At 37.5% G+C, this 22,256-nt stretch overlaps 2 protein-coding genes across 2 annotated transcripts in view; one reads left to right on the forward strand and one right to left on the reverse strand.

Moving 5' to 3' along the window:
- CMSS1 (cms1 ribosomal small subunit homolog) overlaps nucleotides 1–22,256 on the reverse strand; it is a 442,802-nt gene that overhangs the window by 272,109 nt on the left and 148,437 nt on the right. The gene's annotated exons all lie outside the window — the stretch shown is intronic.
- LOC138144043 (filamin A-interacting protein 1-like) overlaps nucleotides 1–22,256 on the forward strand; it is a 269,301-nt gene that overhangs the window by 206,293 nt on the left and 40,752 nt on the right. The window contains exons 3-4 of the mRNA XM_069065363.1: nucleotides 13,294–13,556; nucleotides 14,217–14,390. Coding sequence (XP_068921464.1) covers nucleotides 13,305–13,556; nucleotides 14,217–14,390 — 426 coding nt within the window. The 5' untranslated portion in view covers nucleotides 13,294–13,304. The remainder of the gene's footprint in view (nucleotides 1–13,293; nucleotides 13,557–14,216; nucleotides 14,391–22,256) is intronic.

A 22,256-nucleotide genomic window follows, 5' to 3' on the forward strand; every position in this document is an offset into this window, starting at 1 on the left:
TGTGTGTGTGTGTGTGTGTGTGTGTGTGTGTGTGTGTGTGTGTGTGTTTCTTGTTAAAAACGATGCAAAGGACAAGTTTAAAGAAAACTATCCTCTTTTGTTCATGACATGGCACAAACACTTCATTAGGGTTTGTCTTGGTACAAACAGAAAATAGCTGTAAGAGAAGTCCTCTTTTAAAGGAAGAGTGTGTGTTTACATACATAGAGGGATATGCTAAGAAATACACATTACGCAATTGAAATTATTTTTGTTGTTCAGTTATTTCAGTCATGTCAGATTCTTCATGGACCTATTTGGGGTTTTCTTGTCAAATTTACTGTGAGTGGTTTGCCATTTCTTTCTTCAAATCATTTTACATATGAGGAAACAGAGGTTAAGTGACTTGCCTGGGGTCATACAGCTAATAAGTGTCTGAGGCTGGATTTGAACTCAGGAAGATGAGTCTTCCTAACTCCAAGTCCAGTACTTTATCTACAATGTCACCCAGCTGCCCAGTTAAAAATATTACTATGAAACTAATTTTAAACAACTTTTCAAGTGAAGATATTTTGTTCATTTTTGTCATCAGGACTCTTGTTTTTCTCTCTCTTACCAACAGGACAATTATCAGTTAACATACTAAAGTTCTGTCAAAGCCAGACTTAGGGAAATGTAGAGCTTATATTCAGAACAAGAATGTGAATGTTTGATTTAGATGGAGTTTGACTTTTTTTCAGTGCGACCCAGCCTTCCAAGCTTAGCTCAACTGCTATTGCTCTCATTTAGCTGAGGTAAGGAAAGTGTGGCACCATTTGGTACTTTTGTGGGGAAGGTGCAGGAGGTAGGGGAGAAATTGAGGCATTTCCCCATACAACGTCTAGCAGTGTGGCAAGAGATATTCAACAAAATCTATTGAACTGAACTGTCCAGGGTTACCAGATCAATCACCTTGTTCTGTATAGCATTTTTAAATGTAGGTAGGTTTGGACTAACCAAAAGAAACAATGAACGTTTGTCTGGTGGCTTGTATTATCATGCCTACTTTTTGGGAACATGAGAGAGCAGTCATAGCCTGGTGCCCCTGGGAATTCTGCCCAGTATTAGGTATATCTTAGTGACCTGTTTATTTGGTGCACTCGGCACAACATGAAATTTAGGAGTGTTCATGTTGATTTGGTTTGAATTACTCTATAACTAAATTATATTTGATGATGTGTCGATAAATGAAAGCAAGAAAATGCTACTTAACTTAGAAAGCCTAGTCAGCTTTCTAAGGCTTAGAAACAGAGAGCTGTATCATACATTCAGAAGACTTCAGTTCCACAGGGGTTTCCTACAGGTTCAGAGAAGTATCTGAACACTGAGTTTTCTGCATATATTGTTATACGACATCATGCATGTTTCAAGACTAAGTTTTAAATAACTTGTACCTTGAAGTTTAAGACTAAGAATATAGAGAAACTAGCTATATACTAGGGAGATATGTGAAAAGTGATATTGTCTTTAGGCCATTAAAAAAAATCATTGGGGAGGCTAGGTGGCACAGTGAATAGTGCACCAGCCCTGGAGTAAGGATGACCTGAGTTCAAATATGGCCTCAGACACTTAAGACAAAACTAGCCATGTAACCTTGGGCAAGTCACTTAACCCTAATTGTCCTACCTTCCCCCCTCCAAAAAGCAAAAAAAAAAAAAATCATTATCTGATATTCAAGAGTTCTGATGTAGGGGAAGGAATGTGGAATTCTAAAATATATTAAAAATGACCTTGGACTATATGAAAATATTTTTTCTGCCCTATTCTACTAAGGCCTTAGAATAAATTCCTATTCATACTTCCTTCTTAAATAAGAAAACGATCTTTAAAGGGTAACTGATTTGTAATGGAAAAAGTGATGAAAGAAACGGGAAAAGTTCATCTATTTATATATAGTAATTTCTATATTTCTCTATGTCCTCCAACTGTCTCATAACACACAGCAAAGAAATGCTATGATGTAATGCTTCTCCATTAGAGCTCACTGTACTGGCTGTTTATTTCTTATCTAAGGCCAGGAGACTCTTGGAATATGAAAGACTGGAAGACCAAGGGGTTGCAACAGACACAGTACACTTGGATTTCAACAAGACTTTTGGAAAAATTCTGTATATCTTTATGAACTAGAAGGAGAAAAGTATCCTGGCTTCCCATACAGTTAGATAGGCACAGTTTAAAATGTAGGCCTATGCTCCAAAATGAGTGATTAATGGATAGGTATAAATGCGAAGGGAATTCTCTAGTGGATTGCCTCAGGGACTGGCTCTATTGTTTTCAACAATTTTATTAGTGATTTGTGCAAGCCATTACCAAAGCACTGGGCTCCCTTGGCCTGGGTTCAATCTTGAGAGTCTCTGTCAAAATTTTATATGGCTCATGCCCCCAACATAAAGTTTCCCCTGGCAACATCAGAATTTGGATTAAGAGCCCTAAGCTTCCATGAAAGGACTCAGGCTAACAAAATACTGAATACAGGACAGGTTTTATTTAATATGACACAGAAAATGCACAGGACTAATGCAAAAGCTAATAAACTTCCTTTCTCTTCAGGAGTCCCAGGGACCTATGCGTTCCCCTAGGGTAGGGTTTTTATACAAAAGGAAATAACTTAGGTTTACTTAAGAGTCATGTCAGTTCTCTCTTTTTGATGGGCTTCCACCTGCCCAGGAACTTATTCCAGTCCCCCTAAACTATATTATTATCCTGGGGCAGTCCCTTTGCTCCCCAAGAATAAAATATTCAGGGTTGTTAGGGAGTCAAGATGGATTTGAAGTCAGAAGACCTGATTTTTAATGCTGAACAAGTCATTTAACTTTTTAAGCTTCATTTTCCTTACCTGTAAAATGAAGGGACTGGACTAGAAGACCTTTGAGGTCTATTCTGGGGAAGGAATTGGTTCAGCTCACTCCTCTGGGCCATTTCTTATCCTCTGCATCTATGGTGATAACCACTTCACTCCTTCTGCATCTTCATCTAGTGATGCTGACTTCTCTCCTTCACTATATCCATCCAACAGTGGTTCCTGTTCTCTGCCTCCACAATGGTCCATGTCTACACATTGGCATGTGTCTCTGATTTTATTCCTTTTCTTGGGTCAATACGGTTCCTTGGAGGGGGCTTCATGGATGAGTATACCTCTCTTTAGAGGTCAGAGTCACTCCCAAGTTCCTCTCTGCACTTCTCTCTTGTCTCTCCACCTCTCTCTAAGTCCATGTGAAGTCTCTGTCAAAAAATAGGGCATTTGAACTAGCTGTGGGAAATAGGCATAAACTTGGATCAGTGTCCAAACAAAGGTCATCTTAGTAGGGTTTTGAGGATGCAGGAAAAGGAGAAGTCCCATTTTGTCAAACTGACACAAGGGGGAAGCTGCTTGACCCTGCCTGTAGAATGCATAATCTCTACACTTGCCAGATCAAATATTTATCAAATTTGGGAACAACATAAAGTTAAGAGAAAAGCTAACATGTAGGAAAGTAGAGAGAAGATCTCAATGGCTTAGAATGGGTAGCTGAATAGGATAAGAAATTCAATAGGGATAATTCAATCCAATGAATAAACACTTTTAAAGTGTCTGTGCAAAGCTAGGCACTGGAGACAAAAACAGAAAAAACGACACAGACCTTGCCCTCAAGGGAGTTTATATTCTAGATGTAGTACAGTGGTAGAAAGAATGCTGGACTTAAAATCTAGAAAGATCAAGGTTCAAGACTCCTAGGCTCATTTTCCTCATCAGTAAAATGAGGATAATGTCTTCTAGTATTTACCACACGGGGTTGTTGATCAAATAAGGTATTTCATGTGAAGTGCTTTGCAAACCTTAAGAGCCTTACATAAAAATTAGCTACTATGATTATGGAAGAAATACAAGTACCAAGATAATTATGATACAAAGCAGAGAGTGGTGAGAGCAAAGGAAAGAACCAGACAAGGAAAATCTGAAAAAGAAGAGGAAAGATTAGATGTAAGGGGCAGGGATCAGGAAGGGTACATAGAAGGAGAGGCACTTACACCTTGCAGAAGTGTATCACAGTCATGAAGGATGGCCTAGGCAAACGTACTCAAATCTGCTCTTGATAGGCCACATTTGCAATTTTTTATTTGGTTCCTGGCACCAAATCTTTAGGGTATGTGTGTCCAGAGGAAAGCAACCTGAATAATGAGGACTAGTTGGAGAAACTAGAGCTAGTTAGCCTGGAGAAGAGTTGGAGATTGGAAAGGCATAATAGCGGTTTTCAAGTTTTAGAAGGACTTTCAGGTGATAGTATTAGATTTCTACTCATTCAAGGGAAGAGAAAAGGAAATAAAATATTTTATACTTTCTAATATGTGCCAGGCACTGTGCTAAACGCTTTATATAATACAATACAAAATATAGTATAATATAATATAAAATGTGATATATAATATAATACAATATCTAATTTGATCCTCTTAACAATGTTCTGAGGCAAGTACTATTATCCCCATTTTACAGTTGAGGAAACTGAAGCAAACTGAGGCTGGATCTGAACTCATGTCTACCTGACGGCAGGCCAAATGAAGCCAGTCTGTCCATTGTGCTGCCTAGCTGCTTCCAAGGGGAAGACCAGAACACAGCAGAAATTGCAGAGAGGGAGGATTTTAACTCTATTTAACAGAAAACCTCTTAAATCAAATATAAAATCCTCTGTTTGACTTTTAAAGCCCTTCTGAACCTAGACCCATCCTACCTTTTCAGTCTTCTTACATCTTACTCTCCGACTTGTACTCTACAATCCAATCACATTCTATCTCTCCTCTCTGGACATTTTCACTGGCTATCTCCAATACCTAGAACCTTCTCCATGCTCACTTCTGCCTCTTCCTTTCCCTTGCTTCCTTTAAATCCCAGCTAAAGTCCCATCTCTGAAAGAAGCCTTTCCTAGTTTTCCTTAATCTTACTGCCTACTGATCACCTCTAATTTATCCTCTATCTATCTCATTTATACATAGTTATTTCATGTTTTCTCCTCCATTAGAGTAATGTGGCCACAGAACTTAGCACACCTGACACACAGTAGGTGCCTAATAAATGCTTGTTGACTTGACTAACAATTACAGATGCCAAAAAGTAGAATAAGCTGCTTTAGAAGTCACTCAGTTCCCTATTAATGGAGGTCTTTAATTGGAAGTTGGATAGTCACTTTGTCAAGGATGTAGTGTAGAAGGACTTCTAGTGAAATACATACTGTTCTATGTGGCTTTTGATATCCTTTGTAAATCTTCCACTTTATAATTCCAAAAATTATTAAGAGAAAAATGAAATGACAGTTGCAAAACACCAAGTAAATTCAAAATGAAAACTACAGTATACATCCATGTGAAAGTCCTTCGGTTATTTATAGATATATACTGTGTAGAAGAAAGCAAACTTGTTCTACATTGTTGTAAAGGTCAGATGTGGACAAATTAAGGAAAGCTAAAAAGCAACAGAATTTGGCTAAAGAAAACAAACTATTTACAAAAAAATCTGAATTATTTAACAATGCACTTTTACCAAGAATTTAGAGAATTCTCCTGTACCACTGAATTCTCTGTCTATATGTATTTAAACAAAAGTTAGATGACCATCTGCTAGAGAGAATTAATTGGATAAGAGGTTAGACTCCAAGACTAAGGACCCATCCAACTCAAATATTCTATGACAGATTTGTTGTTAAGAATTTAAAAATGTGAACTTATCTGAAGACCAAGAACCCTTGGTGAACCTGAACTGAGTACCCTATTGCCTCTTTCTCCCTCTGTAGCCCTGTTCATGGAGAAAATAGCAGAATACAAAAAAGGGAATGCTTAAATAACTTGACTGAAAATGGTAGAAAGGAGATAAAGACAAGCAATTGCTAAATTAGGTTATCTGGTTTTCAATATGCCTTTTTTAGTCATCAGGTTTTATTGAAGTTGGCTGGATTTAGTGTCTTCAAATGTTGGTGTCTAGGGGGTAGTAGGAAACAAAATTAAACAGAGAAACAATGTTCTTGTCTTATTTTTTATTTTAAGATACACAAGTTTAAAAAAAAAAAGCCAACATGCCCTTTTCCCTTATGTGGCTATGCAATGAACAACCTGGCTCTTCTGTAACTTAGCAGTATTAAAAGTCTATTTTTAGCCAGTATTTTTACAGATGAATCACATTTACCATTTGACAGTTAATATCCACAGCCCAACCAGTTCTGCTAATGACTGGCCATCCTACATTTCTTCCCATTTCCCTTCTAGGGAACTGAATTACAGCTAAGTGGCTCAATGAAAAGGATGAAGCCCAAATGGAAAGCCAGCAGACACACTGCTCCAAAATGCAATAAAGTATGGGATGTTTATCAAATAAAAACTTAAGACTGTGGAAGTCAGTGTCATAAGCTTAGCAATGAATCACTTGCACTCCAGGTCTTATTTCCTATCCAAGGATTAAATATTGCTCAAACCCAAGAACAAAGATGAGTTTTCACCTGTGTTCTCTAAATGGAATGTTCCCTCTTAATGGTAGAGCTAGGAAATAGATAAAAGGGTAACTAAAGATCCCTGCTATAAAAAAAAGGGGCAGAATGCAAGTGAGTTGGGAAGATGCTTACCTCACGAAGGATGGGGATCTCAGAGAAAGCAGATCAAAACCTCCTAAGTCATGGTAATTAACTGTCAAACTCAGTGAATTTTCACTGGCTTAATAAATTAAATTTATTATTTAAAAAAATTAATTAATAAATCATTTATTAAGTTAATAAACAAATTGAGGCTCTTAAGATGTTAAAACAGTTTAAGGCCTAGGCAAATTTATTAAATAAAATCATAAATAATTTATTTAAATTTACTTTTACTGCCATGTCTGGAATTCTCTCCCTCCTAAACCTCTGTCTCCTGGATTCCCTTGTTTCTTTCAGGTCTGAGCTAAAATCCCATCTCCTGCAAGAAGCCCTTTTCTGCCCACCTTAATGTGAGTGCCCTCCCTTTGAGATTACCTCCAATTTACCCCCCCCACACACACATATATTTTACATAGCTGTTTACATGTTGTCTCTCCCTCATTAGATTGTAAACTCCTTGAGAGTAGGGAATATTTGATTTACCTGTATCCTCTGGAATTAGCAGTGTTTAACACATAGTAGGCACTTATTAAGTGTTCTAAATCACTAACAGGGAAATGCAAAATAAAACAACTTTGAGATGCTACCTCATACCTATCAGACTGGCAAAGATGATAAAAGAGGAAAGTGACAAATTTTGGAGGAGTTATGGGAAAACAAGTTACTAATATACTGTGGGTGGAGCTGTACTTTAGTCTGTGCTGGAAAGCAATTTGTAAGTATGCCCAGAAAAGCTGCCAAACGTTCCATACTCTCTAGTCCAGCTAGATTACTACTAGGTCGATAGCTGATACAGATCGATAAAAAAAAAGCTTAACTGTAAAAATGAAAATAAAAATAAAAAATAATGACAATTTCTATAAGCTTGGATGTTTTTAGTACCATAGTCAATTACTTAATCCACATATACCAGAGCTGTCCTAAAACTAATCATTTTGCCCTCTGACAGCTACTTGGATGCTCCCTTTCTAATCAAATTTATCTCTGGTCCATTCCCTATGAATTCTGATAGTCTTCTTACTATCCTTTGTAAACCAGTCTAGTCAAAACATGGTCTTGTGATGAAAATTTCACTGGCTCCAACAGGCTGGAGGCTGACAAATTTCCATCAGTGTAAAGTGCTCTGCATTTGAAAAAAGCCTGAAAAAGTTTATTAACAAAGAACTCAAACACATTCTCAAACATTTGCTCTACATAAAAGCACTTCAAAAGAAAACAAACTCACTGAGCTGCTGAAATGGTATGGATTTGTAAATGTATAGGATTGCAGAAGTTTGTTTTTTTTTCTAAAAAGAATTAGCTGTGCAAATATCAGCAAAAAGTGCATTAGTATGAGTTTTCAACTGTGACATAGATACAGTCTTATTAAACAAAATTGGATATTATGACAGCATTTATTACAGTTCTAAGGTAATCATCTGTCTTGGTGATGTATGAGTAAGTTTACCTAAATCCAAGTTACTTTTGATTGGTTAGCTCAACATCACAATGTGCAACAAATTAAAAAAAAATTCCTCCCCTTCAAACTCTGCATCATAGATACTCTGAGATTCTATGGACTCTACAAACCTGTATCTACATAGACAAAGATAAGACAGAGCAATCAATCATTCTACTCTGTTAATCTGATACTGGAGAATGACAAACCACCTTTAAGGTTAAGCTGAGGATTTTTTTACGGGTTGAAATTTCCAATCTGCTAAATTGCCTCTGAACAAATCAAGGAAACAACTGCCAACACCTACTTGTCCTCACAAATGGCTAGAAATACACCTAGGACAACTGCTTCAGTCAATAAGTTTAATCAGATCGCCCATCCGAGGTAATGCCGAAACAAAACAAATTGTCACTTCGACCAAATAGTATTGTGTGCCCATAAAAATGAAGTCATCTATTACGATGATATAAAATCACCCAATTTTAATGCTGGCCGACTCCACCTTTACTTAATCCAAGATCATTGTTTTGTGGTGAAGACATGTTGTTTTTCTTGTTATTGTTTTGATTTCACCAAAACCTTGAGATCAAACAATGGAGTAGGAGTGTTGGTTGATGGAAATTACTGGTGGAAAGGGAAGGAGGAAGAAGGAATAAAACCTTATGATCACAGAATTATGAGCAGATTAACCAGTTTGCTGTGACTAACTTGTTGAACAACTGTAACCACACCTTTTATTTTGCAGGTAAGAAAATTGAGGCTATTAGATGTTAAAACAACTAGTTTAGGACTTAGCCAAAAGCAGAAGCTTGGTAAAATTCTCTCTCCACCACATGTGCTGCCATTGGATTCAATATGATTTAATTAAATTCAATTTCACTCAACACTTATTAAGTATCTATTACTGCAAGGTACTTGGTTAAGGGTCAGAGATAAAGACAATCTCTGCCCTCAGGGAGCCTGAATTTTATGGGGCAAAGAGGAAATAGAACATGTAGATAAATATATAAACTATATAAAAGTTAATACAAAGTAATTTCAGATGTAAAGGACAGAGCACTAAAAATGGTGGCAATCAGGAAATACTAATGAATAAAATTGAAAACAAAACAGGATCATTCCCCTCTATGTGCTTTCTTAAAGGAATAAGATTTGTATTGTCATTTCACATAAACAAAACAGATGCAACTTTTTTTTTTTTTTGGTGAGGTAAGATGAAAATCCCAAACCACTATTGGTATTTCAATATATTCTCTTTCCCAGCCCATCCTCCAGAGTCAATGACCAATGCATTAAGAATTTGCCAAGAGAAACAATGAAGTCACTGATCCTACAAAGTCTGAAAGCATCGTCCAATTTGCCCTTTTGTTTTCTCCATCAGGATGTTTAATTACTTCTCATTATTAGTTCTCATTTGTGGCTGTTGGCAGAGGAACATGTAACCTCAACTATTGTAAACAAGTGAACATATACACTCTTCCCCTTCAGTAGTTTCTGATGCTACAAATAATTGGTTATTGTTAAATGTTGTTAAAACAATATGGGGTTGACTTCATTAATGGGTAAAAATGTTAACTATTCCTACACCCTAAAAGATTAGAGTTTTGAAAGCACTCAAATCAATTTTGACATAAATTTGCACCATTAAAAAAATTCTCAAGGAAGTCATGCCTATGTGCTTAGATATTTTAGAGTATATAAATGGTTCTATGAGTTCTGTATATTTTAACTTGAATTCAAATGTTTGTTGGATTTGTTGAATAATTCTAAATGCGTTACATAAGATTAATAGTATCTCTATGTAGACTCCACAGAAAGGCTTTCTGATCCAAATGCTTAATTTTATGGGTCCTGGGATATGGTGCTATTTAGAAAACTGATCTGCTCAACAGAAATCTCATTTACCTTTGGATATGGGGAGGCAAAGGCGGTGCATTAAGGGTTTGTCTTGTGTTTTTGTAATAACAGCACCTAGCACACACAGTCCTTGAGAAACGACCAGCCCTTAATAAACTCTGAGAAGGAAAGGAAAGCATTGTTAGATGCTCAGAGGGAACATATAGTACTTGTGATCTACAAATTTACAGCCTCAAAGAGACAAAATAGGTATAATAGCAAAAGTAAAAGCCAGCATTTGATAAAGGACATAACAGTAGTAATGAGACTAGTGACACAAGTAATACATGAAAGGAGAAATATCTTGTGAAAACTACCTGAAACTATTGGGGGGGAGCAGGTTACAGGTTCAATGTAGTGAAAAAGGAAGAAAGGAAAAAAAACATTTATACAGCACCTACTATGTGTCAGGCACTGTGTAAAGCACTTTAAAATTTTTATCTAACTTGATCCTCACAACAAACCTGGGAGGTAGATGTTATTATTATTATTCCCATTTTACAGCTGGGGTAACTGAGACAGACAGAGGTTAAGGGATTTACTCAGGGTCATACAACTAGTAAGTGTCTGGAGTTGCATCTGAATTTAGGTCTTCTTGATTCCAGGGTTAACACTCTATCTTAGGCATGCTCTATCCACTGAGGCACCTAGGGAAGGGAGAGATTATATTCACAGAGCTATGGACTGCTTTCAGTGTTCCCAAGCTGCTCCCTCTTACAAATGACTTATGTTTTAAACAATTTCTTCCCATTATGCTATAGTGAATCAAGAATCTTAAAAGAATCAAAATCATCAATGAACCAAAGCATAATGGAAAGCTGTGGAGGATATGTTGACTAAAACAGATTACCAATGATGCATGTGAGAAGTGGCATATTAAAACATCATAAAAGACGTGAATTTGCTGAATAATGCCAAATGTGCTATGTGAGACTATTACACACACACACACACACACACACACACACACACACACACACACGAGCCCTCAATGGATGTTGCATATAGATAATGATCTAGGACCAAAACTGAAAAGGGAGAGAAAGAATCTCAGAAATCATCTCCTAATGGGGCTTTGTTATATCTTTAGAATATTTTGAGAACTGTATTTCAATAGAATTGGTTTCTCTTCGGTTTCATAATTCTTTGTATTTTACATATTTACATATTTAAAACCTTCATTCTGGGAAGGGGTCCACAGATCTTACCAGCCTGCCCAAGGTATCCATGACAAAGATTAAAGTGCAAACCCCTTAATTCTACTATCCCTTTCACTTTATAGATAAAGATGCTGAAGCACCAAATGGTTGTTACATTTCTAAGGGTGTATATGCAGAGAGAGACAGAGCCAAGAATACAATGCTCATTTCCATACTAACCCAGCATTCTTTTCACTACTAAGTGCAAAGTTTCAATCAAGGAACAAGAACAGGAACTGGGACTGGGCCTTTTACTATTTTATTCCAAGACTCTTTGACCTAGCAGTTTTTGCCAGGAGTACAGAACATTCTTCCAAGCCCCTTTGTAATGGATAAGAAGTCATTCCTGATTACTCTGCCATCAGTGAAATCACATGGCAGAAGAGAAAGCATACACAAATGTCTAAGGCTACAGCTACGGCCAGGCGGGTCAGTATACAGAGTGCTGTGGCTGGTATCAGGAAGATCCAAACTAAAATCCTCCTCAGATACTTAGTAACTGTGGGACCCTGGACAAGTCATTTAACCTCTCTTAGTCCCCCCTCTCCCCGCCGTTTCCTCATCTATAAAATAGGAATAAAAACAGCAGCCTCACAGGTTGTATGGATCAACTAAGATAACATATAAAGTATTTTGCAAGCCTTAAAATGCATTTAAGATAAAAACGCTACTTGTCAATATATCTTTCAAAGGAAATATGTGCACTCTGGCAAAGAAAAAAGATCAAAGTCAAAGTTAGAGTTCCATTAACAAACACTTTTAGAGTCAATATAATTAAGAGTCATTAGATTGTCTTATGCCTCTTTTTGTATCTCTGTAGCTCAGCACAGGGCCTAGCACATAGTATGTCCTCAATAAATGTTTACTGATTGATATCAGTCAAGTGTTCGTTTAACAAAGACTTAGGCCTTGATTAAAGGAATGCAGAAGCTCACAAAAGCATGGCTGAGCATGGGTTTCTTTTCTGTGGGAGTCTAGATAGATGAAATCCAAGAGATCTTGGTGTATGCAAAATCTTAGCAATGGAGGTGTTTCCATCACTAAGGCAGACCCTCTGAGCGTAACTTGTGAGATGCCTTTCTGCTTAACTGTAGCTTCTGCCGTGTGATTTCACTGATGGAAGAATGTCAATATGACTGTGGTTCTGTTTTACTGGCGATGGATCAACTTGTTGGTCATTTGACCCAGGATCCTATGTTAAGGGAGGAATTTGGGGAAGGGAGATAATAGGACCAATGATTTCATCACTTCAGGCAACTCTCCAAGAGGAAACGTTCTCTACAGATGCAGCTCAGTAGCTCATTTGCAATTTATCATCTTAGAAAGTTGCCTAGGAGTACTGAGAAGTGAAATGGCTTGCCCAGAGTAAACAAAGCTAGTATGTGTTAGGGACTGGATTTGAATTCAGAAAGAGGAATCTGTGACTCCAGGCCCTGAGCTCTACCCAATGCACCAGCAAGGGCCTTGATACCTAATGCTTGCTGTGTGACCCTGGGTAAGTCACTTAACCCTGCTTGCCTCAGCTTCCTCATGTGTAAAATGATATAGAGAAGGAAATGTTACCAGAGAAGAAAAAGATATTCCAGATACTGCAAGAAAACCCCAAATGGGGACACGAAGAGTTGGACATGACTGAAAACAAATGAACAGCAAATAAGTTAAAGGCAAGACTAGTTCTCTAGTAAGGTTTCCTAAATATTTTTTTTGCATCATGGATCTCTTTGGCAATCTAGTGACCTCTGATCCCTTGATAAAATATTTTTAAATTCATAAACTAAAATATATAGGAGTATGAAGGAAACCAATTATGTTGAAACTCAGTTATCAAAAATTAAAAAAAAAAATTATGAACCTTCCAGGTTAAGACTATAGCAATTCAATGATACTTATAGAAATTTAAATATATTTCTATTTACCCAAATCCCCAAACTGATATAATCAAGGGAACACATACTTTAAAACAGATAACTAGGTGGCCCATGGAAGTATAAAAGAGGATTCAAATGATGAATTTGCTAATATTCTTCCACACAGTTACTATTTTTGGTCTTTAATTTTGACAAATGTATCAGGAATACAGATACGTTCTGCCAAAAAAAGGCTACCTCTACCAAGGGTTATAAAATTGTTTCTTTTCTCATTCTAGACACTGAAAAAATGCCTTCCAGAAGTAGCTGCCCTGAAAACATAACCCAAACACAAACAAACAAATACAGTGAGGATCCCGCCATCCAGGGTGTCAAAGCAATGAAGAGAGGAAATAAAAAGAATGAGTATGTCTTTGAAACCAGTCCTGTCCTCGGAAGTCCCAAATCAGATCCAGCACAGAATGGAAGTTCTCCGAAAGACGCTAATCTCTCAAGAGACGACTTGCTATTCCTCCTAAGCATTCTGGAGGGGGAAGTGCAGGTCAGCTGCATTATGAGTCATTATCCAAGTCCCGATTTTGAATTTGTTGTACATCCTGCCACAAATACATATGGCATGTGTATATCTGCATGCCCATGACAGCTGATGTGTGTGCGAAAGCATGCACATGCACACACACACACACACACACACACACATCTCTTTTGCCAACTGGGAGAGCAATTAATCATCTTTAAATGAGCTGTCATTAAGACATGCTATTGGAATGCATGTTGTGAAAGGTCACATCCTCGGCTTCAATGCACAAACATGCATCTATAACAATAATACCAGGTGACTTCTGGGGTGGTTTTTAGTAACAATAGCTGCTTTTATACCCAGTGCAAACCAGGTTCTAGACTTAACTGCAACATGTTAACCTTCTGGAAAAGCCTAAAAGCAACTGTTGAGACTTGGAAAATCTTGTTGCCTATATTTGAAAACTAAATGAAATAAAAAATTAGATGCTAGTCCAAAAAGAGGCACCAAGTTAACTAAATGCCTAAAGGTAAGATGAGAGTAGGACAAAGGAACCTAGCTCCATTTCTACCTTTTGAATAAGAACTATAATTTAACATTATCCATGTTTGAAATGTCAGAAACATTGTTAGCTGAAGGAGTCACAGACAGACTGTTTTTATGTACCTTGTGTTCCAACAGGCTCGGGATGAAGTCATAGGCATTTTAAAGGCTGAAAAAATGGATTTGGCTTTGTTGGAAGCTCAGTATGGGTTTGTCACTCCAAAAAAGGTGTTAGAGGCTCTCCAGCGAGACGCTATTCAAGCAAAGGTTGCTCCATGGCAGGAGGACATCTATGAGAAACCAATTAATGAGGTATGTACCATATAAGGTGCTCTAACAGGCAACCTTAAAGTATACTTGTAAGAAGGATCTAACAGCTTAATCAAGTGTCAGGCTTAGCTTTGAGGACCATCTTTTGTATCCTCTAATATTTAAACAACCAAGAAGAGGAAGCATATTAAAGGCAGAATATAACATGATGAAATTCAACACCAAATAGTCTAAGGAAAATCAAGAACACACAAAAACCAGGAACAGCATTCTTCTGCTAAGTTTTCTTCCCCAGACACCAAAATGAAACTACCAAAAGATACAGAATTTGTTTAACAGGAAAAAATGAGAGAATAAAGGCCAGGCCATCCTTTAGGGGTTTGTGGGTGAACATCTTGGGCAATAATAAAAAACTTTAGATAAAGTTCAACTGCAGAGGTTAATTTTTTTTATACAGTGAGGTATTATGTCATAGAAACTTTGAGCATGAATGGAAATGATCTGAGGAGCTATCCAAGAAATAATTTTTGAAAACATATACTTCTGTCGTGTACTTTGCATAAGTGCATACTCTTTTTCCTTCAAAATTTTAGAGGCAGCAAAAAAACTTTTCAACACCAAGTTTGCTTGGCAATTGCAAGGGTAGACATAAATATGGTTCTAAATATGGCCGCCATGGTGCAAATGCATGTTGGCTTCTAAGTCTTCTGTTGATACTTCTCAGGCGTCTTAGAATTGTTTTATCCTTTTTTGTTTTCTTCTGAAGCCCTGAAGGAATTTTTCATCAATTTCTCATTTTTTAAAATAAGTTAAGGGATTAGAAGCACACGTTAAGGCTGGAGATCACGAAGGCAAGATTTGGACAAACTTCCCCACATGACTCTGGCAACAGACTTCAGCACTGACCTCCAACATCCTTGCTATTCTCGTCTTGTGTGTCTCCTGGGAAAGAGACTCCCAGTCTTGCCAAATTGTGAAGGAGTTTGTTCATGTGGATCAGCATCTCTTAGGGGTTAGGACTAGACCACCCAAAGTCTGCTGACTTATGATTTAATCCAAATTTTAAGCAAGGGGAGCCAAAGCTAAAACTCAGGAATATTAAACCACTCTACTGGCTCCCAACAAATTAAAAGCAACACAGGATCACAGACACATCTCCAAATACTTTAGCAATCAGAACCCCTATCATTGGTTCCATATTGGTGGGCCAACACATTCCTCCAATACCAATTAATAACCATAGGACATATGCTGTAACAAAAACTCCATGCCAGTTGATAGAATATAGTAAATGGACCAACCACAATGCTATGGTGTAGAACTAAATAAACCCTTTTCAACAATATAAGTTTGTTATTAAATAATTCTTGCAAAAGCCATGCAAAATTAAAAACCCATTCATTTTCTCCAAATGCCTAAAATCCCAAGTTCTTCCATTTCACATTTAAATCTCTCCATGATCTAGACCTATCCTACCTAGCCAACCTCAACTCTCCCTTCTCCTCAGTACAAAGCCTCAGTGTAGCCAGGGTGAACTCCTTTTACAATTTCCCCCCCACATATTCTGTTGATTCCTAACTTAGCTCTGTGGTCTACAGCCTCAACTCTTACTCAAGCCTTGAGTTCAGCACAAATTCCCTCAATGGAGTATTCTTTAGCTTTTCAATCCATATGGACCTTTTCCTACTTTGAACTTATCCTCCATATGCTGTTTACACAAGTTAGCAGTTTATATAGAGAAAGTATTATCATACTAGCTAATTATTTCATGTCTCCTCAAGAAGTTTGTAAGCTACTTCAATCAGTCAATAAACAGTGTAAGAAGACTGAAAAGGAAGGGGACAGGTTATGAAGGACTTGAACACCAGAGGACTTTCTATTTGATTCTGGATGTGATACAGTTTATTGAGTAGAGGATAACATGGTCAGAGCTACACTTTGGGAAGATTACTTTGACAGCTGATGGAAGGATGGCCTGGAATGGGGAGATGTTTGTGGCAAGCAGACTCCCCAATAAGGGAGACATGGTGGCAGTAGAGTAGGGGGAATATTCAAGAGATGTTACAAAGGTAAAAATCTGCAGAACTTGGCAAGAGATGGAATATGGGGAGTGAGTGACAGTGAGAATGACGATAGTTGGTTTGCATTCCTGGATGGCTGGGAGGGAGGTAAAGTACTCCAACAGCAATGGAGAAATTTGGAGAGGAGAGGGAGTTTTGGGAAGAAAGATAATGATTTTAGCTTTGGACACAGGTTTAAGATGCCTACAAAAATACCCAGTTTGAGATGTCTGGAGCTTACAGCTGGAGATGCAAGGTTAGATGTCAGGAGAGAGGTTAGGGAAGGATAAGTAGATCTGAGAATAGTTGGCATTGAGATAAATGAATCCATGGGAGCTGATGAGATCACCAAGTGAAATAGAGGGAGAAGAGAAGAGGGCCTAGGATAGAACTCTGTGGAACATCTGTGATTGGCAGGTGTGTCCGGGGTGAAGATCCAGCAAAGGAGATTGAGGAGTGGACAGATAGCAGAAGGTGAACCAGGAGAGAATGGTATCCTGAAAACCTAGAGAGAAGGAATTATTAAGGAGAAGAGGGTGATCAACAGTGTCAAAGGCTGCTGAGAGGCCAAGAAGGATAAAAATTGAGAAAAGGCCATTATATTTGGCAATTTAGAAATGATTTAGTAACTTGAAGAAAGCAGCTTTGGTTGAATGATGAGGTCATAAGAGTCTTCAGAAAGTTGAGAGCAGAAGGAAAGGAAGAGGTGACATTTTTATAGAGAGCCTTCTCATAAAGTTTAGCTACAAAAGGCTAAACAGCATTTTAGAGATGTAGGATAATAGTTAGCAGAAATGGAAGGATCAAATGAGGGGTTTTTTAAGGATAGGAGAGACATGGACATGTTTTTAAGGCAGTAAGGAAACAGCTAGTAGATATGGAAAGACTGATAAGTGAGAGGGTGAGGATGACAGAGGGGTCAGTGTGTTAGGAGAAGACAAGATGAAATGGAATCACTCCTGCAGGTAGAGAGGTTTGCATTGGAAAGGAGAAGGGCCACCTTATTATGTAAGATGGGTGAAGGAGAAGATAGTTGCAAAAGCAGCTGAGTGATAGAAGATGGAGCTCTCAGCAAATGGACTCAAATTTTTTTCAGTAAAATATGAAGCAAGGGAATAAAAGTCAGCCCAGTATCTGCCCCCAAGGAGCTCATAACCTGTGGGAGGTAAAAGGAGCAAATAACTCTCAAATAGGAGGCAGCTAGGTAGTGTGATGCACATAAGCACATTGGACTTGGAATTGGAAAGACCTGAGCTCAAATCCTGCCTGAGATATTTACTAGTTATGTAATCCTGGACTTCACATCTTTCTAGGCAGTGCGATTCTACAAAGATAAGTCTACTTTTAATACAGCATTTTATTATTGAACACAATAAGTCAAAAGAGAGAGAATGATCCAAGGTCATACCTTGGATATGCCACAATGTGGTCTATACCTATTTTTTTTTTCATTTTAGATGCCTATGTATAGTAAAAAAACATTTAAGAAAATAAAACATTAGTTTTTCCATTTGTAGAAAAGAAAGATACCATTAACTCTCTGTCTTCCTTGGATTTTGACTACACATGGGAAATTTACATAAAAGCACAAGTCTAATAAGAGAAAAACCTTATCATTTGTAAACACAATGATAAAAGAAATGCACTGCTATATCTGTTCTACTTCACACAGGTTGCCTTTGGCTAGGTCTAGGATCTTTCCAAGAAATGAAGCTTTTTAAATTTTTATCATCCTCTCCCTTGAGTGTCCTTATTATCAACTCCCAAACACACAGATGATCTATGTGGCCAGTAGTATCATGTAGCTTTGCATGTAGTCCCAAACGTGTAGGTGGTCTTAATTGTATCCCTGCTGTTTCTGGAAATAGTCATATCCTAAAATTTCTGGTGGTTGCAACTACTGCATCTACTACCAGTGAAGTAACCCAGGGTGAAATGTAATCAAATCAAGAAAACTGGGAAGAAAGCTGGGAGAGTCCCTATTCTACTCTGTTCTTCCTTCTCCTTCAAGGGTCTGATTCTTTTCTACTCCAGTCTATTCCATGCATATGTACCATATATGCATGAATGTCACAGCAAGATACCCAAGAGGTAAGTGGTAAATCTGTACCATAAAACATGTTAGGGAGGGGGTTTGTAGTTCCCTTTAAGAATTAATTTTAGGGACACTAAACATTAAAAAATAATATATTAGGTTAGATGGAGCTAGGTTTCCTTCTTACATGGAAATAAATTAAAGGAAACTTATAGCAGAGTAAGGTATGTCTTTACCTTCCACAATAAGGAGTCTAAGGGAGTCCTAGTTTCTGTCCCAACCTCTACCACTGGTCTACAGTTTATCCTCATTTCTAAAGTGAGGATAATAATACTTGTCACATACCTCACAAGAGTGTTGAAAGGATGATGGAACTAATGGCCATACTGCAATCTGAGCTCTTTCAGAAAAGGTGCCAAGTCTCAATATAATGCCACTTTGCATTTGTCAAGAACCTTTCTTAGCGATATTCCAGAATGCATTATCTTATAGAAATGCTTATTATACACACTTAAAGCTCGTAAGTCACTTAGCCTTTCCATTTAACAAGTATTTCCTGAATGCTTATTATCTTCCAATCCTGAGTGTAGCCTTGTTGGAGATACAAAGTAGCATAGACAGTAACCAGTTCATACCAAGACTCCTAAAAGCACCACAGCATACATAGTTCAAACTCCCACCCGAAGTAGGAATTCTTAGCACAATTTACCAAATGTTCGAACAAATGAGACAGATTATAGGACAAAGTTGTCAGTTGTTAAACTAGTGGAAAGACAAAGAGATGGTGTGGGAGGAAAAACACTGGATATGGATTCAATAGACCTGTATTCAAATTCTGGTTCTGCTAGTTCTAGCTATATGGACACTCAAATTTACTCTCTCATGAGCTGTAACGGGAATTGGAGTAGATAACTGCTATGGTCTAATCTTCTCCAAATCAAACTCAAAGGAAGAATTAAACAATATTGATTAATTGCATATCAAATAATAGATTAAGCTCTTATTATGTGCTAGGCACTGTGCTAAGTGTTAGAGAGTCTCTGCTCTCCAGAAGCTCTCCTTCTCATGCAGAAGATAACAGGCAAACAACTGGGTACAAAGAAAATACAAGACAAACTGGACATAATAAACACTGGGAAATCGTTAAGATAAAGAAGAACATGGGAAGCATTGTGCTAGGCAGCAGGAATAATTGCCAAAACAAAAATGAAACTGTCCTTGCCCTCAGAGAGCATGCATTCTAAGATTCTCCTTTTGGTTCAGACCTAGAGCATAACATAAGACAATAAACAATCAGTAACTGAATAACATAGGCAACCAGTGCTATAGAATTCAGAGAAATTCGGAGAAAATAGATCACTTTTATACACACAAGGTATATAAGGCAATTTTTTGGGGGGAGTGGGGAGAAGAAGATACTAGTAGATGGGAATTTTAAATCAGCCTGATGCCTCCCCCTCCCTTCTTTTCTTCATGGAAAGGCCTCTTGTAGGTATCCAGATGCCTTCTGAGTTGAGCTTTCATGGAAACTAGAGATTCTAAAAGGCAGAGGTGAGGAGAGGGACAAAACAATGTCACTGAGGAAGAGAAGGAACACTGGTTGGTTTAAGGATAGAGTTCATTAAAGGAAGTAATGAATAATAAGTCTGGAAAGTGAAGCAGTAAAATTAATTCTTCACTTGTACCTAAAAGCTGCCTTACCTCCTTTCCCATTTATTGTACTATGCTATATTCTATAATGCGGACCATAGTTTATTCAGGGTTATTGAATCAGCCTGTTGCCTCCTCTTCCCTTTCTTTCCTCACCTGTTGAATTTCTACTCATCCTTCAAAGCTAACTCAAATTCCACCTCCTCCAAAGGACCTTTTCTGAACCACCGGATGATAACAATCCTCCCTCTTTGAAATTTCAGAGTACATTTCCTCCTATATTTCTCCCATACTTAAGACATAATAGCAGGCATACTAGTTATGTATGTGTTTGTGGGTTATTGCCCTTATTGAGAGCAGTTTTTCCCTCTGCTACTGCCTTCCATCTGAGATTACTTTCCATTTACAGTGTATATATCTTTTTTCCTTGTAATTTTTAAAAGTTAAATTATTTATTTTTAGTTTTCAACATTCACTTCCATAAATTTTAAATTTTCTCTCCCTCCCTTCTTTCTCCCTCTCCAAGACAGCATGCAATCTGATATGGGCTCTACACACAATCCTATTGAATATGTTTTCACATTAGTCTTGGTGCACAGAAGAATTATAATGAATGTGAAAAACTATGAGAAAGAGGAAAAAAATAAAGTGAAACAAAAAAGAAAATAGTCTGCTTCATTCTGCATTCTCATTCCATAGTTCTTTCTCTGGACTTTCCATCATGTGGCATTTTCCATCATATGTCCTTTGGAATTGTTTTAGGTTTTTGCATCGCTAAGAAAGGCTAAATCTATCAAAATCAGTCCTCACACATACAGTGTATATATCTTGTATGAACAGATTTTGTTTTGCATACAGTCTTCTCTATGAGAATGTAACCTCCTTGAGGGCAGGGAGCCTGTTTTTGTTGTTCTTTGTACCCCCAGCTCTGAGTACAGTGCCTGGCAAACAGTAAGCACTTACTAAATGTTTGTTTACTTACATAACACCATATCACTTTGAATTTTGCATACAGCAGGTACTTAATAATTATTTTCATTGCTAAGAACAATATCAGTAAACAATAACCTAGTAAATGGTTCGTTATGAGGATCAACAAGAAACAGCAGGGAAAAAAGTCTACTCTTAATCCTCTCTAACATTAGGAAGATACCGAAAGAATTGACTGTTCCATTACAGTGAATTTAGAGTCATAGATTTAGAAAACAACGTAACTAAGGAGAGGTTGAGTTGGGAGGGACAGCTGAGGTGCTGGCCTGATAGTGAGGGAAATAGTGTAAATATGCAATCAACAGGACACCTATACAAGCTGCCTCAGTTGTTATCATTTCTTTTCCCCCATGTTAAAAAGAATACTTTTCCTTTCTCAGGCTCTGTTAGGAATCTGCCAGTGGGTATGGAATAAAGGAGTAGTCTCTTTGGGAATTTGACAGAGATCATTTACATTTGTAAAGCAGATTACAGTTAAAAAGTGATTTTATATATTTCAACTCATTAAAAAAACATATGAAGTACTAGCCTGATTTCACAGATGAGGAAATTAAATATCCGAGTAGTGAAATGTTTAGGCAGTGACAAAATCAAAAGTGAACCCTAGTCTTCTGACTTCAACTCCAGTGATCTACCCACTCTAGAACACCGCTGGTTTCTTGTTTCACATGTGTTATACATCTCCCCGTTTAAACTGTAAGGTCCGTAAGTGCAGAGACTTCACATTTTTATCACTGCGGACAGCATTTACCAAGGAAGATACTTTAAAATGTAAGGAATGTAGAAGTCTGATTGTTGGAAGGCACTCTGGATATCTCAAATGGAGCTGAATCTCATCATTGTGGATTTTCTCCCCAACAATGAAGGTTAATGCTTGCCCATTCAGTGCAACTCTTGCCCATGGCCTCCTAGAAGTTTACTCCAGGGCATCCACAGACCATGTCAGAGGTCTCTCTCACTTATTCCTGGGATAGTGAGGATACCAGTGGAGCATCTGAGCTATCCATCATCTTCTGCCTCTGCCACATGATCAGCCTATTTTCTTGTCCCATTAAACCAGAGCCCTTCCCCCAAGAGGTAGGTAAAATAGATTTCAGGAGGACCTTGACTTAAAAAAAAAAAAAAAATATATATATATATATATATATATATATATATATATATATATATATA

This window comes from Petaurus breviceps, unplaced genomic scaffold (assembly GCF_028583685.1).
Source record: "Petaurus breviceps papuanus isolate PSGF00001 unplaced genomic scaffold, PetGlider_PUasm1.0 90683, whole genome shotgun sequence".
NCBI lineage: Eukaryota > Metazoa > Chordata > Mammalia > Diprotodontia > Petauridae > Petaurus > Petaurus breviceps.